Source organism: Misgurnus anguillicaudatus, chromosome 11 (assembly GCF_027580225.2).
Source record: "Misgurnus anguillicaudatus chromosome 11, ASM2758022v2, whole genome shotgun sequence".
Classification (NCBI taxonomy): Eukaryota; Metazoa; Chordata; class Actinopteri; order Cypriniformes; family Cobitidae; genus Misgurnus; species Misgurnus anguillicaudatus.
The window spans coordinates 32,392,166-32,416,052 of record NC_073347.2 but is presented as its reverse complement, the minus strand read 5'-3'; the positions used below and the strand labels follow the sequence as shown (position 1 = coordinate 32,416,052).

General features: G+C 38.1%; 1 protein-coding gene across 1 annotated transcript in view; it reads right to left on the bottom strand.

The window, feature by feature from the left end:
- Window positions 1-259: 259 nt before the first annotated feature.
- The window catches only part of zfand3 (zinc finger, AN1-type domain 3), a 30,526-nt gene continuing 6,898 nt past the window's right edge, over window positions 260-23,887 (bottom strand). The window contains exons 2-6 of the mRNA XM_055170274.2: window positions 17,124-17,164; window positions 16,836-17,015; window positions 13,663-13,728; window positions 9,947-10,108; window positions 260-1,639 (exon numbers count right to left, since the gene is read on the bottom strand). Of these exons, the coding sequence (XP_055026249.1) occupies window positions 1,485-1,639; window positions 9,947-10,108; window positions 13,663-13,728; window positions 16,836-17,015; window positions 17,124-17,164 (604 nt within the window). The 3' untranslated portion in view covers window positions 260-1,484. The remainder of the gene's footprint in view (window positions 1,640-9,946; window positions 10,109-13,662; window positions 13,729-16,835; window positions 17,016-17,123; window positions 17,165-23,887) is intronic.

Sequence of the window (23,887 nt, the reverse complement as noted above, 5' to 3'; positions counted from 1 at the left end):
CAAAACATTGCTTTAAATATCTTCCTGTGTGTTCAGCAGAACAAACATACAATCGAGTAAATGATGACAGAATTTTCATTTTTGGGTGAACTATCCCTTTAAGAGTTATTTTTTTAAAGGCACCATTGCTTTATTACCCATTAATCTTTCTTCGAGTGGCTCCCTGTGTGCAGCTACTAAAGTGAATATTTTTGGTTTTACCCAACCTCGCTTTATGAATGCACTTACAATCATTAATATAAAACAACCATGCCACACATCCTCTAATCCAGTTTATTCTTTTTCAGCAAAAGAGGAAAGGAAAAAAGAAAAAACAAAGAAACAAAAAGAAAGGCTACAGAATTTATCTTATCCATAATCCATATGTTTTCGTATGTTTTTATTTTAACCTAAAAAGGGCAAAGTAATGCAGCTCTATGCTAGAGTGAGAGTTAACCAGAAACACAAAGGAGGTTAAATAAGGATTTTTCTTAAGATACACAATATTCATCTCTTTTCTTCAGTTCTGTCCTTCTCAACACCCAAACAGAAAACCAGTCGAGAATAAAGATAAAAGAAACGTGCCGGTAAATCGAGATTCTGGCATCCTCGCTCCCACCGACGGTGAACACGCCCCTCTTTAATGACATGGATGGGGATAAAGAGAGAATTGAAAGAATAGGAAGATTAGCATGAGGAAAATAATGACACGGGACAAAGCAAGTAAACCGGGATGTTTAGATGCTTTAAGAGGCAGACAGTATTTTGCAAGGGCTGGTGGGAGTCGTACGAGGTTACGGAGCGTGTTTGTTCAGACCTGAATGAACTACAGTTCTCGGACGAGCTGTGGTCGGCCCTTTCCCAACTGAATCCAATCCGTTTGAGTGTACCGTTTGATTTCTTGTGTCGGACCAAGCGTCGAAAACACGGCTGTAAGTGCATATGAGTGAGCGTATGAGCGTAAAATAGGCACAGCTCGCCAAATGAAATCACGAAAAGCAAAGTCTGCCTTTTCCCAGGGTCATCACGGGGTGATCCAAGTCGCCCTTCCTCAGAACGTCCGTGTGATGGAGGAGACTTGTGGAGGTGGAACGGAAATTCCCAGAGGTCCCGATCGACAAGTTTCCCCTGGAGTCGACCGTAGCCTCTGAGAAAGAGCAGTTCTCCAAAGTACAGACGGTTCGGGAGGAGGGGACGAGGAGGACGCTTGCTTCCGCTCCGCCGTGACCTTGGGGGAAGTTTTATTGACCCGGTGACCTGCGTTCGCTCTGGAGGGGAGGCGGATAACAGTTAAGTTAAGGCTCTGTGTGTGATGAGCCCGAGGCGATTGAGGGGACACAGGTCAGAGGTCAAGCAGGGATGTGGGTTCCTCTGAGATGTACTGGAGAAATAAAGATGTCACTAGTGGGTGATTGAGGTGTGTGCGTGCGTGCCATAAGTGGACTGCGGTGAGTGTGTATGTGTGTGCGTGTGTATGTGTGTGTGTGAGAAGGGGCAGGGGGTGTTCAAGAGCACTCTTCTCCGATGCGCTGGCAGGTTCGGCCCACCTTGCGGTCCAGTTTAACCATCTTCATCACGGCCTCCTCTCTGCCACGCCCCAGATGGTCAAACATGCAGTCGTGTTGCTCCGGCAACCGGTGCAACATGCAGAACACATAACCTGAGGAGACACAATGATATAAAAAGTGTTGTATAATCATCTCAAGGTTGATTTTGAAAAGCTTTCTAATAGCACAGCGTGTAACACCAAATTTAGCACATTTTAATAGCGTGAGTACATCTTATTCCCCACTTTCTGCCTCATTGAGAAAAACAAATAGCTCTCAGATCAACTGTTTACTCAGATTAGGTGTCTGCTTTTTTGAATAAATGCCACATTTGGCAGAGAATTTATACAGATATCAGATCATTCCTTAGCAAATATAAAACAGTAGTTTCATATTTTCTGATGAAAATGTGAGCAGTGTTGCTAGGATTATATTGAGGTTGCTAGGAAATGAAATCTCCAAGTACACATTAAGCATTTAATGCAATTGCGCATTCATCTTTACATGTTTTAAACAAAAAAAAAGGCTTTTGCAGAGCAATCAATGACTCCCAAGAAACACGCAAACTGACAAAACATATCTTGAATAAACTACGTTGTTTTGGGAAAAAGTATCTGCCAAATACATGATAAACACATTCACAATAGTTTTAACTCTTTCACCCACCAGCGATTTAAAAAAAAAAGTTGCCAGCAAGCACCAGCATTTTTATGATTTTCTCAAAAGTTTAACGCTTTCCAGAAAAATTTCTTCTTTAAATATATAAACACACAAAATATCAAACGAAAGAAGAGATTTTCATTCGTTCTCTTTTTATTACCTCTCAAATATGGGTAGGTTTCTCATAAAATACCAAATTTTGAACAAAATGCTGAAATAATTGCATTTTTTGTGAAGAACTTTGTTAAAGATTCAGAACGATGATCAAAACATATGCAGAGTTTTTACTGTTGTTGGTTTAGTGGATGCTTTAGTGTTTCATAAGTTGGGTAAGAGCACCACCTAGTGGATAATAGTGGAAATATGGATTGCCGTAAAAACTCGGAAGCGTTTTCTCTTAATAAGGGAAATAGTTAAAAGGGTACAGGTGCTATAGATCACAATCCTGACTTCTAAATGTCCCGCACCAGCAAAAAAATTATTTCCCGCTCCTGTCCGCAATATTTAGAATTAGATCCCTCTGGCCAAGAAAATCACGCAAAAATTTCAGCTTGTTTTACTTCGCTCAAATTTTAATATGTTAAAATTATGACTTTTCCACTTGTTCCCCCTTTATATAAACTTTAAAAGAGACAAATAATAAACAAAAAATATATATTATAAAAATATATAAAAAATATTTTATATATTGCCTGCTGTGTCAATGAGGTGCTGCATTAACTTGGATAAAAGAGTTATCGGTAACACTTAGGTTGTTTTAGTTAACATTAGTAAATGCATTAGCTAACATGAACAAACAATGAACAATATAGTAGGGATGCGCAATAATTTGCATATGATTGTCATTGCGCATCTCATCAGTAAAGCCGGTTCCGAAGATTTGAAGTAAATCGCCATCAGCTGCTTTCAGATGGAGCGCCATTTACTACATAAAGCCGTAGTTCACTGACAATCAGGGCAATTTCACATTCATTATCAATTATTATTGCCTGCGATATCTATGCGATATGGCCCTGCTTGTCAGTGAACTACGGCTTCGTGAAGCAAACGCCGCTCCATCCGAAAGCAGCCGATGGCGATCCACCACCAATCAAGGAACCGGCTTCACTGACGAGATGTGCATGGTATCGCACGCAAATTATCCCGCATTCCTACAATATAGTTTTTCAGCATATATATGTTGGTTAATTTCAATACAGTTATTCATGTTAGTTCATGGTGCATTAATTAATGTCAACATTTAGGGATGCTCCGTTCAGGATTTGTGGAGCCGATACCGATTACCAATTTGTTGTCTTCGTGATCGGCCGATACCAATTCCGATACCGAATCTTCTAATATGTGCGCTCTTTGATGACTGTAACTGTTAACATTTTTTTCTATATAAAATAATACCACAGATGTTGCCTTTGTTATATTACTTGCAGTAATTAGTAGGGTTTAATATTTTTCCCGAAAATTAGATCAAATCAAATCCCGGGAAAAGACGACCCATTTCCCGGGAATCCCGGGAAATAGCTGTTTTTTTGCACAAGGGATGTATCAATATCATTCAAATATGCGTTCCCAACATGTCTTATATTATTTGTATCATTATTAGGGTAAGAAACACAGTTTATGTCCATATCAACAACGTTTTTTGCAATGATCAATTCTGCTGCGGATCAAGTGAGCTGCGTGCGTGACAGCCTGCCGTAGCGAAATGCCAGGTGGATTGTCTGTGACTTCTGAAAATCTTTAAAATTATAAAACTATAATTTAGAATAACTGAGGAATAATCACTCGAAGTTAAGCAACAATTTCTTTATTAGGGCAGGTATATTTCTCTTTTAAATAAATATAGGCTACAAGTTTTGACTACCCTAAATAAAAGCAAACGACCCACAGAAAAAACTGTGCACGGCAATAATTAAAGACAGGACCAGTCCTATGTAGACTAAAACTGAATTTAAATAATAATTTAAAAAACTAAAACAAAAGCATAAACAACAAACAGTAACACTCCCGCAATAGGGCAATTTCGCGCAAAACTGTCACTTACAAGTTAAACAACAATTTCTTTATTAGGGCAGGTATATTTTTCTTTTAAACATAAAACAATTTTAACTTAATGAAAGCAAACGACCCACAGAAAAATGCAACTGTGCACGGCAATAATTAAAGACAGGGCCATGCCTATGTAGACTAAAACTGAATTCAAATGATAATTTCAAAACTAAAACAAAAGCATAAACACAAACAGTAACACTGTCGCAATAGGCAATTTCGCGCAAAACTGTCACTCACAAGCAACAATTTCTTTATTAGGGCAGATATGAAGATCGTTGCAAAACGAGATAAATCAATTTTTAACATTTTTGTCAAAACATGTTTAATATTATGTTATCATGTTATTATTTTGTTTTATGGTGCTACTTAGCTGTATTTGTTAAGTTATGAAGGTTTAAATCAAAACAAACCAACTGCAGTTTAATTGAAATTAATTGGAATGCACAACCAAAAAACGTGATTTCTGAACAATTAAAAAAACTGTGGTTATCTCGTTTTGCAACGAAACTCTTCATATATTTTTCTTTTAAACATATCCTACAAATTTATACTAAATAAAAGCAAACGACCCACAGAAATGCGCAACTGTGCACGGCAATAATTAAAGACTGGGCCAGTCCTATGTAGACTAAAACTGAATTTAAATAATAATTAAAAAATAATTTCTTTTAAACATAAAACAATTTTAAATAAATAAAAGCAAACGACCCTCAGAAATGTGTAAATGTGCACGGAAAGATTAAAGACAGAGCCATGCCTAGGGTAAAACAGAATTGAAATAATAATTTAAAAACTAAAACAAACGCATAAACAGTAACACTGCCGCAATAGGGCAATTACAAGCGAAAGTGTCACTCACATTATCAGCATTGCATTTCAAACCGTTTTTATTTCTCACCTTGCCCTTCATTTATTTATTTTTTTTGGAAATGTGCTTTTAAAAAGCACAGAGCGTCGATGGACTCAGGCGGTTTCGTATTTTTGTAACAAATTGGCCGCAAATAGAGAACGCTCTCTCCGCCTCCACAGATGTAGCCTGAATAGTGCTAAGAGCATCAAACAGCTGTTGCAGGTGGGGTGGTCTCCTTTTGGTGGCTTCGAAAAGGGAAAACTCTTTGTTTAGAATGCTCATGAAGTCACCGTCTTTCATTTCCTTCTGAGGCTGGCTTAGTGGTCAAAAAGCCAGCTGCAAATCTAATCTAGCGCACGTTTATATAAAAAAAATATATAGGCTATATATAAATTTCCCGTTTCCCGTCATAACTTTTCCCGGGAATCGGGAAATAGTCTTGATAAGATTTCCCGGGAATCCCGTTTCTCGGGATTAAACCCTAGTAATTAGGTATATTATTGTATTAATAGAGAATTAAATAAATTAGCACAACAAATATTTATTCTGCAAAGAGAAATTTAATATGCATTTTAAAAGGCTTATGCCTATTAAAAGTAATGAAAATAACACATCACAGTCTTTACTGTATGAATTAAAAATAAAGCGCGTCCTTATAGTACATACACAAATCTCTGAAAGGCAAAGAGAGAAATCCAAATCTGCATGTCGCACATGAGCAACGAGTTATAAAAATGCTCGCACTGCAAAAAATGGCCTCTAATTGCAGCCACATTCAGGAGCCCTATGATGACAAAAGAAAACGGAACGATCGGTTCATGAGATCGGCACATATAGCAAGTACCGATCGAGTCATTTAATGCAGTTATCGGACGATCTATTGGAGCATCACAATTAACATTACAATGCTTTATTTTATAAATGTACTAGTAAATGCAGAAATGAACATGAACTAAGATTAATAAATGCTGTAGAAGTATTGTTTATTGATTGTTTATGTTAGCTAATGCATTAACTAATTGTTAATAAATACAACTTTATTGTAAAGTGTAAGCGAGTTTTCTAAGTTAAACTTTTTAAAAGTAGTTTAAAGAAACTCTGGTCAGAGATGTGTTATAGATCCTAGAGGCTGTTTACACTTGGTATTTAGATGTGTTTTCATTGATCGGATCACAAGTGGACGAGAGAGACACATTACGTTTACACCTGGTATTTAAATCCGTCTCTTTTGTCCACTTTCGACCGCTTCTGTGCTGAATGCTATGAGGGGGTGGTCTGTGAGACGGTGGGCGAGTCTCTCAGCTGTCATTCAAACCCGAGCGGGAGTAATGATGAGTTTATATGGACGCTAAACTAATATTATGTCGGAGTGCACTGCTTGTTTAGCAAGTAAACATGCTGCACAGTGTTTTGTACATGAGTATGTAAGAGCTTTCTCTGAATTTTCAGCGCAATTGATGAAAAAGGATCGCGCAACTTTCACATGCTTTCAAAACGAAACTACGGAGATCAGCTGCTTAGTTTTATTAATGAAAGGCTAAAAATAGCGCTGTTCACCGAATGTTCACGCCAGAAGTCAAAAAAGACGTAAAACTTGTGTTTAATACCTCAGATTAGACAAATGGGCGGAGAGAAGGCGGTCGCGTGTGGCTGTTCGAACGCATTCAACCACATGTGCGTTTCGCAACTCCAAAGCGATCCGATCGAAAGTGGTTTCGACCACCTCTGGATGTGGTTGAAAGTGGTCGAAAGTGGACGAGCTCAAAACGTTTTGAACACCGTTTACACCTGGCATTAACGTCGTCCACTTGTGATCCGATCGACGAAAACACATGTTAATGCCAAGTGTAAACAGCCTCTTAGGTGTGCACAAACAACTAGTTTTTGTCGTTTCACCTTTTAGTGCTCTTGACGACTATTGGCTTGTCGTAAAATGTCAGAAAAGATTGTAAAGATTTTTAAGACTGTATACACCTGGCACTTCAGACTTGAACTTTTGCCCATTTTACCCACTGTACTAAGAGATGTACCGCAAAGTTTCCACCCGCACCCATCAAATCCTGCCCCACGCCAAACTCGGTTCAATCGCGTCCTACGGTAGTCCTGCAGGTATCTAGACTAAGGCAGGTTTGTACATTTCTAATGGTAGGTTAACTTGGTGATCTGTTTGATGTTCTGCTCTTGTCATAGTTTAAAATGCAAAAAAGACTATCAGTAAGTTCATTCCCAAAAGTATGAATGCTGTGGTGCCCGCAAACAAATTAGCTCTATTTATTTGAGCTCAACTAATGGTGTCACTTTAGGATGATCCACAACTAATAGGCGATGCAGAGACTGTTTGGGAAATCTGTTGGAAAACAACAAAAAATATGACAAAAGGCATGATGAGCCAGTGCCACACAGGAACGCATTCTGAGCATTCCACTGACATAAATAGATTTCCGAATACTAAGAAGTTGAAGCGATTGAGTGTTGAGTGCTAGATAACCTCAGGAGTCTCGTTTTCGAGGGACTCCGTATGGATAATGAGTCAGATGTGAGAACAGTTGGATCAGTAAGTGTATCATCAGATCAGTGGGACCTTCTATCAGGCTGATGACTCTCACTGCTACTGTACAATACCACCTTCATTTTAACAAAGAAATAAATAAATATCAAGCACAGCCAGTCGAACGGCTTATAACAGTGCAATTATGTTTAAACACTCACTTTATTTCATTACCTACAGTTGAAATCTGAAATTTAAACGTCTAAGGGGGGTTTAATATTCTCCTCTAGTTCTGTAGGGATCCAAAGTTTTTTGCAGAAATTGCAAGCACTGCAGAAACAAGCCGGTGAGAAATGAGCAGACCCGTGTGTAATCTGAACGCATCTGTATCTGAAGTGTGTCTATCTACACACAGTTAACGAAGGTGTTTAAAGCTATTTCATGCATTCACTTATTAACACTGTTTAATGCTGCGTTCAGACCAGCCGCGGTAGAAGCGTCATTCGCGAATGATTTCAATGTTAATCAAATGTGAAGACGCGTGTCTGGAGGTCTCACGGCGCAAATTAGGCGTTAAGTGCGGGGCGGTAAATGCAATCTCGTTCACGCGAATTTATCATTGCCGCAGCAAATGCACGAGTTGAAAAATTTGAACTTTGGCGGAAAAACGTGCCACGTTAACCAATCAGGAGCTTGCTCTTGTAATGCTTAGAGAAAGCGAGTCGCAGAAGCCCCTCCCATGACGCAAATTTACGCGTGAATGTCTCGATGACTAGAATTTCATGCACGGCTTTCACGCGCGAATGAAGAGCGTAAACTTAAAATGTTCAAGTGGCAAACTAGATGCGGTAGACGCGATTTTGATGGCTCAAATGCGGCTGGTGTGAACCCATGATACGAGTTGAATTCCTCGTGCTAAACATGCGAAATGTCAAAAAAGCAGATGGACGTATGATTGGAGTATTTCTGTGCCGAATGCATGTCGCCAAGGTTTGTAAAAGTTTCTGAAAGTGTTTTTTGAAAGATTCATACGCAACAATCTTGCTTTATTTCTTGTATGGGCAATTTCAGTGCAGGAAGTACAGTGGAAGTCCTTATTGGCCATCTTAATCGGAAACGCGCACACGTCAACCAAGAGCTGACATGAAATCAACGTCACCAAAGAAGTATGAAGCGATTCAACCAAAGAAGTGTTTTTTTGTTTGTGAGGGAAATTTAAGTTCGTTTAACTTCCCAATGAAATAAGCACAATGCATATATTTTGTTTATCCAAGGTTGCAGCAGAGTTGTGCTTGTTTGTTTGTTTAAAGCTGAATTTCGTTGAAATGTGGCGGTTCCAACCAGGTTATGAGTCGCAGGCGGTAAGTAAAACTGCATCAAATGGCTGTGGTTTGTTGGCAATCGGCTCGTACATGTATATAATGTAAACAACACAATTACGTAATGAATCATAAGTTATTAGAGATTGACCAGTATTCCCAATATTTTCCCAAATATTTAAGCATTTCCCATTATTGGATAACGGTTTTGTAATATCGGATTGACCGTTTTAAAAAGTGCACGCTGGACCCCATTTCGTCACAGCTTGTAAAGATTGGAGCCAACAACAACAATAGTCTGCACTATAAAAACATCTAAATAAATATCTGTGTATATTAATTAATTATTTATTACCTCCGTGAGCTGTCACAGTTTGATACAGTTAATGCGTGAGTAAATGCATAGTTAAACAGCGCTTTGTCGACAGCCTTTTCATAAACTATAACAACAAAATATGAATTATTCTGACAAAAAATACCATTTAAGAAATTCAATGACATATAAGATGTTTTGTTTGTTACTTTCCTGACAATGTATTATTCCAGTGATATTATTCATTAAATTAATATTATTCGTCACTTTTTCAGACCCCTATTTTTTTACATTGTATGCAAAGAGGGAATGATCATTATTGTTATTATTATTATTATTATTAATATTATAATAATAAGGGTTTGTTCAGTTCAGTAGTGTTGTAGTAATTGTGTCAAAAACAGCTGTATAACAGTAAATAAAAATCGGTTCAGCATATCGGTTATCGGGCACATAAGCATCAAAATATTTTGTATCGTTTAAAAAAAGATCTCTAACTTAACCAGAGATAGTGAGATTTTTTGTGTGTGTTGCTTGTGTTCATGACTCGCTCCACCTGCATATCAATGGATTCGATACAGCTGATCTGTCTTTTACAAATCTTATTAAATCTTAAGACTCTTTTAAAATATAAACGATGCAATATTACTCTATAGGTACTCAAGATTAACATGTGATAAGCAGAAACAGCGTGTGCTATGTGAGCGTTAACATTTTGGAGAGGCATGTTGGCATACTGACCACAGCGACAGGACCCCAGCTCCTGCTGTACGAGTTCCAGTTTGGTTTGGCAGCTATGGCACCGCCGACGGTTCTTCTGCTTGGGAACTCGTGGAGAACCTTCAGAACACGAGGCCTCTTCCACCCGAACGCGCTTCTCTGGGGACGAATCGCTCTCTGAACCTGAGTCAAACACAAATACACTTGTAAACTTCGGAAACGAGTGAATGACCTGCACTCTTTGTGGTTGTGTGGCTCAGTCCTGTCACACATTTGAAGGCTTGCCAATGAATCCAACAACTACACTTGTAACTCTTAAGTGTTTAACTTGACTGTAAGCTTTAAACAGTTACATAGCTCTTATGTAGTGTAAATAATTGGCCAGTTTGAAATGAGTTTAAGCTTTTTAAAACATCATGTGATTTAAATGCTTGGCTAGGCGGTTGCTATGGTGTTCTGGCTGGTTGCTAGGGCACCAGCACTTGCCGGCCTGTGCAAATGTGGAATTAGATAAAACCACTGGCGAGGACTTCAGAGAGAACAGAACGTTTGTAAATCCTCTAGACAGAAGTACAGCTTGACCAGAGCTTCGATTTAGTCTGCGCTGACCTGATGCATTGCACTCCTTGTGCATGCAAATGTTTTGGTAAAAATATGTACAAAACAGATATACACGATTTTGAAATGACATATACAATAACTTTAGTCAAAAGGTATCTGAAGATTTATACACTGACTAGGGATGCACCGAATGTTCGGCAACCAAAATTATTAAAATTTATTTATACACTAAAAATGTGTTTTCGGCCGAACAAGCGAAAAGACTGAATACATTTTACCGAAAAATAAGGTCTTTGATGACGTGATCGAATTGCAACCAGCCCAGAATAAGAGGTGCGCAAATGTAGTAAACATGTTGGTGAAAGCATTTTAAAGTGTCAGAGAAAGAACCAAAAACATACAGCACTATGGGATGGTTCTCCAGACAGAGATTAGCTTAAACCAGGACTAGGCCTTAGTTTAATTATGAAATATAACTAGTTTTAACAAACACGCCTTACTAAAAACATTACTTTTGTGCATTTTTAAGGCAAAACAAAGGGCACTGATATATTTTATAGACGAGAAGAGGAATGACGGAGAGCAACTGCAGTATGTAATAAAAACTTCCTAGAACCAATAAAGTCCTACAATGACAAACACGCCTATATTCAGGGTTCCCACGTCTTAGTTAACTTAAAATTCAAGAAACTTTCAAGGACTTTCCAGCTCCAATACCCTCAAATTCAAGGATTGAATGTGGAGACACATTTCAAGTGAGAGCAAGGTTACATTGTGTTACCTTTAAAGATACATTGTTACAGTTGCGACTTGCGCTGCGTCACTGCGGTGACACTTTGGGGACGCCTCCAAGAGTAAGTGCATCTGAATGTGTATATCAAATTCAACCAATGGTGAGGCTTAACGACAAAGACAGGGTGACGCGCGAGCCAGGAAGTATATCGCTATCTGAAATATTGCCAAAAACGGCGTTACAGGGATGCAGGAAGTATGGCAAGGAGACGCAGCGTCTCGTTCCCTTCTCAGGGAACAACAGTTACACACGTAACCCGAGACGTTTTCATGTGTCAAACACAACCATGCAAAAAATCATTTTGATATGAACCAACATTCGCATATAAAAGATATAAGCATTTAAAGCTAACAGTTTAACACGTGTGCTTAAAAAGTCTAGAATTTTTATGATTTTATCCTACACTACACAGGGAATAATATGGATTTTTTTTCCCCCGAAAACTTAACATAAAATAGATTCAAGCACTTTCAATGACCTGTATCTATGTATGTATATTTTCAAAAACTTCCCAGGGCCTTGAATTTTTTCCCCCAGATTCACAAACTTTCAAGGACTCGCAGGAACTAGGGCTGCAACTAACGATTATTTTAATAATCGATTAATCTGTCGATTATTTTTTCGATTAATCGATGAATCGGATAAAAAACAAAAAACCAAGAAAAGCATTCATTTCCAACCCCTTATTCAAAACACAAAAAAAATCTTTATAAATTACACAAACATGTTGCTCCTTTAACATACCTGAGCTGTTACAATAATAATAATAAAAAAAAAAAATGGACTAACACACAAAAAATACACATGTATGCTTTACATCTGCCAAATATATAGACTTTTTTATGATGCATTTCCCATCAAGAAGCCTCTCTTGATGGGATCAAAAAGATAGTAAATGAGTACACTAGAAATAAAGGTACAAAAGTTGTCACTGGACAGTACTCTTTCAAAAAGGTACACCTTTGTACCCAAAAAGTGCATATTAGTACTTCAAAAGTACATATTGGCAGTTCAAAGATACATATTTGTACCTAAATGGTACATATTAGGACTTTTTATAAAGGGTACTGCCCCAGTGACAGCTTTGTACCTTTATATTTGACTTCATGTGTTTTCTCTGATCAGATAGCTATCTCATTTGTTAAAACTGTTCTATTTACATTTGGCCACATACATGCGTCTTGTGAAAACAGAAAATGCTTCTTCTACTCCCGCGCAAAGTGCAAATACACCATTCATTACTTCGCCTTAAAAAATGTAAGACGATGTTTATGCAACAAAAGGCGGCACTTACTGTATGTTGGGCCGGGCACGCGCGTCTCCTTGCTTGGCAGTCGGCATGAGCTGGAGCGCGCAGGAAAGGGCAGCAGGAGAGTGATGGCGCGATGATTTTACATAAAGGTCCATGACGGGGAAAAGCGTTCATACAACTCAAAGTTTTATTTCATTGTTTAATATCAGTGGAGTTTGTCATTGGAGTTTTTTATTCGTTCTAGAAACTTTTTTTACCCGCTGTCGTCGCTCCATAAAGCATAAGCGTGTCGTCTTTGTTTGTTTACCTCTTTGCCGGCTAACTTCAAGGTGACGCGCTTACGTTTGGGATGAGTAAAACACTGACATGTGGTTTTCCTCTACCTTTGCTGGTTTTTTCATCTTTTCCCCGCCGCCCTGTCTTTTCTCCGCCCTGTCTATGAGCCGCCGAACTCTGCAAGCAACAGTGCGCGAGAGAGACCGACGCTGCGTCCCAAACAGCATATTTCCATACTATATAGTAGGCGAAAAGCACTACTTCTCATACTCTTTGCCTACTATATAGTATAGAAATAGGCTGTTTGGGACGCAGCACGAGTGTGTTCACTCCGCTCCGCGCTTAACTGAAGGGTTTATTTTTTTCTTTTTTTTAAATTAAACGTCTCTGCGTCACGCGACACGACAAATCGATAATGAAATTCGTTGCCAACACTTTTAGTAATCGATTTTTATCGATTTAATCGATTCGTTGTTGCAGCCCTAGTAGGAACCCTGGCAAGTAAGATAGCTATCTGATCAGAAAATGGACACGATGTAAAAAAAAAATCCCTATAATGACTGCTGGAATGTTACAAAAATTTCATTGTTAAATAATGTGAAATGAATATAGTAAAAATGTAACTTGTGCAATGGTGAGAAAATTGGCAAAATAATTAGGAAAATGAAAAATAAAAACGTGTTCGGTATTCGGCCTTCGGCTGAGTGTTTCGTGTTATTCAGCTTCAGCCAAGAATTTTCCTTTTGGTGCATCCCTAACACTGACTAGCATTTACAACTCTGATCCACTATGGTGTGATGTGATAGACTATTAAAAGCTCTTTCTCTTTCTCTTTCTCTCGGTGGTGAGATGTACCTGAGTCACAGGGTCGTTTTGTCGGAGTGGATAGCGTGCCGCGAGCTGTGTCTGTACTGGAGACTTCTGGGAAAGGAAAAGAGAGAATTAGATCATTATTACACAAGCGTATAATATCTTTCAGCTCCTCCTGTCAGAGATCATTTGTGGCGTCTGCACTAAACACAATGAAATACAACACAAAAGCAACAAACTGCCAGAAGGCACCAGTGTATTACTGAAGTGAATGTAACGCTCTCATTTCACCCTGGGATTTCTGTACACACACAGAAGGATGTGTTTAAAGGAAAACACCAATCCAAAGATTTATCATCGGTTAATGTAATAGTTCATCCCAAATTGAAAATTAGCTCCTATTTTATCCTAGGTGTGTATGACGTCTATCAGCTGAACACAGTCAGAATTATCCTGATTCTCCATTGAATAATGGCCGTTTTTCATCAGATAGGAATACAATTCCTGCGGGTTAATATATGTATTCTATAGGGAAACAATGTGTTTGTTGGGGCTGGGACGATTAATCGCAATTCATACAAATAATACCTGTCTGATATTAATTTTAAATCGCAAAGGCGATATTATGCACAGCTCTTTCATGTATTATGGCTCTTTGATCAGTAGGAAGTCTTTATCAGTCTAAAATCACTGAGTATGAGTCATTTATGACATGAAAAAGCACCATAATCATTAGATATATTTTTTATCATCATAAAAATACCTAAGAACAGCGATATAAATATGCTTATAGGCATTTTAATAGAATTGTATATGAAAATGGTACTTCTGCGGCACATATTGAGTTTCTGCACGAGAGCGCCCTCTGGCTTTTGGATAGGGTGCATTTCACCGTAATTCATTGAGAAGCATAGGAACATAATTGCATGATTAATTGACCCAACCCTAAGAAAACAATTCGCTTTTTGAGCACGTGTGAACACATCTACATGAAAAATGGCTCCGAATCGGTACATAAGGCAATCATTGCTTTGTGCGCGTTTCGCCAGAATGCATGAGACGAATAGTAACAAGTCAGCATTTTAGAACTGGATGCGTTTCTTTCTTTCTTTTCTTTCTTTTTAATGCCATGCCAGCTTTTAAGGCTATATTTGTGGCGAGAATAAAGTCTATTTATAAAGACTAGAATTATTTTTTTATTATTAATTTCATCTAAAAATCATAGAACTACGTTTGAATTGATCTGGATGTGTTTACATTCAAAGGTGACAAAATGTTTGCTAAAGGGGATGTTCACATGTTGCACTTAAAGACACATGGAAAACGCTAGGCACATAGGTTTTTTTCAAATGACCTGTGGTGCGCTTGCGGCATTCTGTAAAGTCGACGTGGGGGTGCCTGGAAAGAGTCGCTTTTTTATGAGTGCGCATACATTTGAAACAACGAACTTGAGCGCCAAAAACACGCGATATGTGAATCCCCCCTAATACTCTATATATGAATCATTTTCTTGCAGAAACCTATTGTTTCGATTCAAAATACGAGGAGCTCAAATGGAAAAGCCGCTAAACGCCACATTCATCAAAAATTACATAATGACATTAACAGAAAGCTCTCAGCGTTCACCAATAACTTTCAGAAATCCAATAAGAGTCTGATAAAAAATTCCTTTTTCTGATGACAAATGGGCTTCAAAAAACAGCCACTGTTCAAAGCCATGACGAATCAGGATATTATTTAATATAACTTTAACCCTTTACTTGGCACAGACCTTTTTGAGTAGGGGGTGAAAAGGTGATGTACGCCTTCATATTAAAATTACTCAACCATTTTTTGGTCTAGAAGACGGTCTTGTTTTAAAGACACTTTGTGTATATATGTAATATTTGAAAATATTAAAAGAAAAAATTGTTTTAGGAGTTTATATTTATTGGAATAAATAAAAATAATGCAATATAGTATTATTTTATATATAAAATTTTAAACAAAAAATGTGTTTTTGTTGGTTTGCTGTGAGGTTTGGTACATACTCTTGTCACAAATTAATACATTTCAATCACTGCATTATTATTACTGCTAACAGGTTTTGAAATATAAAAACTACATTTTAAGGCTTTTCCAAAAATATATAGTGTGCCGTGATAGATTAACATTTACATGAAAATTATCTCGGGTGTCCTGCTCACGGGACACTGCCAATTAACGGTGTTCAGCTGAAAGAAGAAAGTCATAAAGACCTGGATTTGGCTTTTGGATGTATAAAATATTAGCAACTTCCGTCAAATTTAAAAATCACGACACCAATCAGAAACATTGGGGTGGGCTTTACACGATGTTGACAGTGCAGCGACGGTGAAGCAGATTTTGTACATTACAAAGATGGATGCCGCCCTGGAACATCACTCGTTCTAATCAGCTATTGCATCTGTTTTAAGCGATTTAAACTTTTCCTTTCGTTAAAACCTGAGCAAAGAACAACACTCGAAGCCTTCATATCTAAAAAAATATGTTATCGCTGTCTTACTGACTGGATCCGGCAAAAGTCTGATATAGCTCTGCATACGTCATCTCCCTTATCGCTGTGATTGGTTTTAGGTTTATCCAATTGGACACAGATGCTTTTGAGAGGCGTCCGTTGGTGACGCCCCTTTGGAAATGATTTGTCTATGAAGCTTTGCCAGACCATAATAACTCAGTTACTACTAAGAATGGTCTGGTATTAACCAGGCTAATAAAATATGGGCTAATTTTCAATCTAGAGTAAACTTTTCCATTGCTGAGCTTTATTTCTTAAACGACAATAGTAGATGTATATAAAATACTTTATTTTGAAAAGAACACTATGCAATCAGTCAATGTATCTCCTACATGACATGTGAGTCAGTCTGTGAAAACCCAGCTAAAGTCATTTTTTGTGACTTACATAATGTAAAGGATATTTAGTGAAAATATCATCTTAATATGTTTAATGCTGCCTGAGCAAGGTCATGTCGAAGATTGAAATCAATGTGAAAATAAACTTTGATGCTTCAAATCTTATAATTATGTTATGAGACTTCGCCTGAATTTCACATATGGGTGACACACCACTTTAAAAGCTTTGTGTCAGGAAAAGACTGCAGATCATTACGTTTACAATAATATTTCTGTGTTTCATGGAAAAGGGAAACTAATATGAGGTTGTAATGACACGATGGTGAGTAACTGTGTGCTCTCACCGTCCTGCGCAGGAAGAGGTGTGGCTTCTGATGAAGGCTCCTCTGAGCTGGCTGGCTTTGAGGACAAGGTTTGGCTACTGCTGCTGCTCGATTCATTACAGAAGACTGCTGATTGGCTATTGCTGGAGCTGGGGGCGGGCTCTGGAGTGCAATCCTCGTCTGGCTGTTTCTTCTGTATGTCTGGTGGAAAAGAGAAAACAGAAGTGTCGGGGTTTAGACAGAGTGATGTAACCACGAGCATAATTGTTAAGCCACAGTGATTCAAAAGCATGAAGAAATTACACTTACCAGCAAAGCATTTGGAACAGAGGTTCATGGTTTTGCTAGACCTGGAAAGAAAGAAAAGAAATTATAGACCTGTTTTTCAAGTGCATCACCAATAGTGGTCAACCAATGTTTTTTTTTTTTTAAATAGCTTATGCTGATACTGATATTGAAAGAGCAATGTGGCCGACATAAGGCCGTTATAATACAGACGTAATTACAGTGAATCAGACAAACAGAAAATTGGTAAAACTACTTAAACATTTGTTATAGGAATGCTCAGATCGGTAACGGTCGATCATAGCAATAAATGAATTGATCGGTACTCACTAAATTTGCAGATCATCATAGGGCTCCTAAATGCGGTCGTTTTTACACAGTGCAAGCATTTTTACAACCTGTTGCTCATGTGCGACGTGCAGATTTTAAAGCAACACTTTATAGTTTTTTTACCTTTAAATAATGTGTCTACAATTATTTCAGTTATAGAACGACTTTTAACTGGACAAATTGTACTGTTGCTGCAACCTGAGCAACCTCCTAGCTGCTACAAGCACACTCTGAAAGTGGCGGTGGAGGGTAGGAAACACAGCCCCACCCCTCCCCCTGCCTGCAGAAGGGTGTCTGATACCAGGCACTGTTGCGTTTTTCAACCACATGAGGGAGCTGTAAGTCATTTTTACATGGAAACTACATAGTGTTGCTTTAATTTCTTTTTCTGCCTTTACAGAGATATGTGCATTTTCTATGAGGATGCGCTCGACAGTCTTAACAGCGTGACACGTAGGTTCCGCGTCGGTTTTCATTTATACTTTTGCGTCGTCCGCGTCAACGTGCAAACACACGCGCAGACCGCTGGTAGGCAGTATCCACGCGTGTAACCACAGTAGCAGCACGACCGTCAAAGAAGAAGCTTGGCAAGTTAACCCACAAACGAAGAAGAAACAGCAACTTGTTATGTATGATTTGAGAAGACCAGCAATGATGGAAGTAAATAAACCGTGACTTTTGTTGCAGTTTGAGTTAAATCACTCCTCAACTTGACCAATCTTTGTTTTCACCGTCACAAACGGAAATACCTATGACACAGTTTTTTACCTGATGGGAGGGATTCTGGTGGACCAATCACAGCGCTTGCGGTCCACGTAGAACTGACGCGCTGTTAAAAATTTTGCGAGGTGCACGTCAGGCTACGCAGAGCTACGCACAGGCTACGGATAGCCTACGGCGTAGAACTTACGCACGACTATAAATCGGGCTGAACAGTGTATACAACACATATCTAGCACGGACAATTGCATCCTCATGCCGAAAGTAATAATTTGCATGCGTTTTAAAGTTTTGACAGTTTAAACTTTCATTTTACACCACCGTTTTTCAATATTTTACTACGTTCTTACCTCAACTTAGATGAATTAATACATACCTATCTTTTTCAATGCATGCTTTTTTAATCTTTGCACAGTGCCCTGAATGTGTTGGGATTTAGCCTAGCGCCATTCATTCCTATGGCTCCAAACTAAAGTTTTATTTTGTGCCACCATACTTAGCTGTGTAACTACTCATGTAACAGTCTTTAAAAAGGAAAAACATGGAAGTGTTTGGTGGCTTCTAAATTTATCCCTGTTTGGAGCCATAGAAATGAATGGGGCTAGGCTAAATGCTAACACATTCATGAGGCGCTGTACAAAGATTAAAAAAGCATGCATTGAAAAAAGATAGGTATGTATTCATTTGTCTAATTGAGGTAAGGACATAGTAAAATATTGAAAAACGGTGGTGTTTTCCTTAAATTACTAACCTAATTCATCTCTGAATAAAATCACTCTCTGCTCTTGACTGAAGAACTGTTGTACTTTAATGTATGAATTAAATATACATGCATTCAAATAAAGACTGTAAAGAGTTTTATTTTCATTTCTTTTAACAAGCATAAGTCTTTTTAAAGGCATATTAAATTTCTGAAGGAATATTTGTTGTGCTTATTTAATTATTTTATTCTCTTTTAAAACAATAATATGCCTAATTACTGCAAGTAATATAACAAAGGCAACATCTGTGGTATTACTTTGATATTACGCAGGGCCTGGAAATAGTCCCCTTGGTAACTTTCAATAACAGGGGACTATTTTCGGGCACTGCGTATATCATTGTGCCTGCTGAAGCCATGGTATGGCAGCAAAGTCCTGGATTATTACGCCAAAATGAGTGTATAGTTCCTAACCATACTGCCTAGAAAATCACAACTTATAATTTTCCGTTGGTCTTAGTACACGATGTAACTACAGAAGAGTCAAGTTTTATAGAAAAAATATCCAAAATCTTTGGTTATTTTTGAGGGCAATGCTAGTGGTCTAATCAGATTCAATAGATTATGCTAAGCTATGCTAAAAGTGGTACCACCAGACCCGGAGATCAGCTGAATGGATTCCAAAACCGTAAAAATCAAATGTTTACCTCTGGGGGAGCTGGAGAATGAGCCTATTTTCAAAGAAAGTGAAGTGTCCCTTTAAAGGCGGAGTGCACAATGTTTTAAAAACGCTTCGAAAAAAGAAAACGGGCCGACTACCAAAACACACTTATAGCCAATCAGCAGTAAGGAGCGTGTCTACTAACCGACATCCTTGCCAGGTTGCGTATGTGTGGGGCGGGTCTATCAACAGAAGGTCCAGATTCTATTGGGGTAGGGGCGTGTTTGTTTAGGTGATTTCAAATATCAACATTGGCTTTCAAACATCGTGCACTCCGCCTTTAAGGTTTGCAATTACAAAATGAAATTTGCAGTATTATAAGCATGACAAAATTGTAAGGCACAATTCATCTTATCAGTTTTAGCATCCTAAAACATCTTCACATGATAAGGGTGCATGCTATTCCTAGCACAAAAGAAAAGTCTGTACAATCTGAAATGAATGCAAATACTTATGTAAAGTCATTCATTCGGCAACAAATCCCCTGGGTATTCACCACATGTCCTGGACATACAAACCCGATGTCAACACTTGCAAAAATAACAATGTGGACAGTCAGTCCTACAGATCAGTCTGTTTTCACCTGGAGGCTGAGGATGCTTCTATATCACACACACACACACACTTTATTTCCATAGACGCAAACAGCCATCACATTTCCTGCATTGAGATCTCCCTCAGGATGACACAGGTTACAAGTGAAAACAACATCAACAGACCTTCTTCAGCACAATCAACTGCAATCATAATCAACGCTCAATCAAGGAGGCGGAAGGAAGCATGGGGAGAAAGCAAAGCATTGTGGGTAGGAATAATGCATATTAAGAAGATGATCGCATCTGAAGGGAACATCACCACGTGAACGCACTGACGGGGCGGGCTATGCTTGTATGAGAAGGCTTGAAGATGTATGATGGTTGCCATGGAAATCAGCTGTGCATGACAGATGATGAGATCCTCACAGAGAGGAAACGGTTAAATCAAATGCTCTATCAATGTCCACCACAGCAGGACACCTCTCTAGCAATGATGAAGTCACTCTGGCTGGGCATAAACTAATGAAACAAATGTACTAAATCATTTAGGACTCATTATACAAACTGAACCAAAACATCACTGTTGCCTTCAGGGGCTTTTCCTTAAAGGTGGCAAAGAAAGGTAGTCTTCACAATAAAAATTATAAGATGATAAAAAATAAGGACTGCAACTATTTGAAGAACAGCGATGTAAATACGCTTGTACACATTTCCTGAAATAGCATATGTAATGGATCTTTTTCTGTGGCACAAATGGAGTTTCTGGAAGAGAGCGCCCTCTGGCTTTTGGATGTGGTGGCCTTTCACCATAATTTATTCAAATGTATTCAGCAAATGCGCATTTGCACGATTAATTGTCTCAAAAAAATTATTTAAATAAAGCCAGGGACACACCAAGCTGACATTCGGGCAATTTCTGAGTGTCACTCAGGCTAGTTTTTGCAGTCTGATTGGCACAATTGGCATTGGTATAGTTTTTTTCTCGTTTAATCGTTGGTCAGAAACATGTTGTTTAATTGTGATTTTCTGCGTTTACACCAACCGCGTTTCAGGCGTCAAAAATTGCGTCTTCCGCGCCGCGCCAAATGCCTCAACCGCACCACGAGACCTCCAGACGCGCGTCAACACGTCTTCACATTTACTTTACATTGAAATCACTTGTGCTTTCTACCGCGGCTGGTGTAAACGCAGCATTAATATCAAATGAAAGAACAGACCCTCTGCTTTCAAACAAACAATAAACAAAACGGAAAAAACTTTCATCCTATCAATATTTTTTCTCTGCTTATAAACTCTTAAAAATAGGTATTTTTCTTTAAAAATAAAAATGTTTTAACAAAAAACTGAAATAATTGCATTTTTCAGAATAATTATCAAAACATACACAGAGTTTAAAATTAGTAAATAACATTTTAGCTTCAGTTTTTTTCAAAAATTGGTAAGTCTAAATATTCATTTTCACTAGGAACACTTTTTAATGCAATTTTTTCCCTTAATTGACAAGATAACTAGTCAATGGCGGGGAAAGAGTTAATGTGTCCAATATTACTACAATTATACAATAACCTCTTTAAAAAAAGATTTAAAACGTCATTTTGATTTTCTGACTAGTGCATCCAGAATTTTCTGTATTGCTTCGGAGCAGAATTTTAATTTCAGCTCCATTAATTCGAACCCTATCAAGCTGTTTTTTGCAAGAGCCCAGTGTCTCGAAATGGCCCCAATGACCACTATCATTTATTATCCAAGTAAATAAATAATTCTGATGTTGATATTCAAGTTCAAAGTTGAAAACAAAAGTTCATGAAACAACATCAGATGAACTGCAAATCTACGTGGGAAAAAAGCACACAAGTATTTCTGTATGTGGTCTTCTGTCACATCACTCCAAACCAATCAAGTCAGTCTGTTTCTGGATTAATGTGACATCTCCTGTTAAATGTCATCTGCAATTACAGCTTATGAAGAGACGCAAGAACACAATCAGGACTACAGCAGGCGCACACACACCTCAACCCAACTTCTGCCTTGTGTGTAAAATGATCAACAAATCCATGAATATAAATCAAAGCACACCTTTAAAAAAAAATACTTAATTTTATTTAAAAATAAATAAATATATTTTAAATGTGAAAGTGTAACTGTGTGCATTTAACTGCATTGCGTAAATGTCCATGAACAATCGATGGAGACCAAGAGTCCTCTTATCTGCCTGATTTACACCCCCGTATGTATATTTATGCAAATCGCCCGATTCACCCAAACACCTCCCGAAGGACACTTCAGAAAAGATCACCAGCTCATCACTGGCATCCAAAGTCCTTCCTAATTTCAAATGATACGAAGAGAAATCATCAAATGACCATGGCTTTGACACTGAAACGCAAAGGTTTCTTTTGCAGTCGGATTCATTGCAGTAACAAAATAATCCTGTGGCAATCGCAGGGGACGATGCATCCGAACCCAACAGATGATCTCGCAATCTATGCGCACTCCCTGTCCGCGCCACCTCCCAAAAGATAAGCGCGCTTGAAAATGAAAAGACCAATGTGCTAACAGGTGTTAAAATGAAGATGCCAGATGGAAGTATGGAAATGAAAAATGAAATAGCACAGCTGCCCTTCGCACTTCTGCCCTGCAAAGAAATGACTATGATATAAAAGCAAAACACATACATCTGAAAAATTAATCATTAAAACTATTGTAGAAATCCTGACCGTTAAACTAAATGCTCCCAATGTAGCAGTTTAGGTTAACATGACACCCAACCGACTTTATTGTGATGTATCTGTGGGCCTAGAAAGTATCTGCAATGAAAAATATAGGGCAAGACTTCATCCATTGGGAATTTACTTGAACCAGAATAGAAGCAGGTGGTTGGAGGCGTTACATTTTGATGAAAGATCAGGAATATACACAATGTCTTTGTTAACAAAAGTATGTACATACAATGTTTTTAAAGCAATGATGTTTCAAAAGTCGTCAATCAATGTAGCATTGGCACAGGTTATACAGCTGCACCTGTTTACAACTTCTGTCCTCCCTTTGATCTAATAGTTAACCATGTTTCCAGATAACTGCACTAAACATTAGTTTACATCAATCTCATTTTGACATGTTGGATGTTGTACTCAGATTGTACTCCGACTGAACAGATCTATAAATTAAAAAATTTGGAATAATGTTGATGTCGTCTGAAATCGACAACAGTCAGACATATTGCCGATCACTGATGTCTTTGATGATGCATTGACTATATTTGGCTCGATTGCCCATGAATGTTTTAAGTTACTATTATGCATAGTATTATTATGGCCCTGTAATAGTTTTACATCTACATTGCCGTGTAACCTTCAGACACTAAATAAGTAAACCACTGTCCTGCCCCAAATGATATGGAGTATGATCGATCTCACACGTTCATTATAAGACGATCTGACTATAGAGAAGCTCGCCCAACACGAGTCTGAAACAACGTGTACTGTTGTACAAACCAGATTTCTTTGCGTTGGTTATCAAAACAGGGAAGCATTTGCTTGTGTCATTTAAAACCAGGGTTGGGCAAGTCTGCACAAAGTTTGTAGCTAAAGGAAAACCCTTCACGTGTTTGAAAAAGTGAAACAGGTTAACTGAAAGTATTGGTTTACTAAATTGGGCAAAATATAACCTATTCAAAAACTACCCTACAACCACGAATGGTTTCGTGCAATTATCCAAGTCCACTGCCACTACTTACATCATACACTATCTGTATTTTAACTGAACTATAATTCGGTCCACA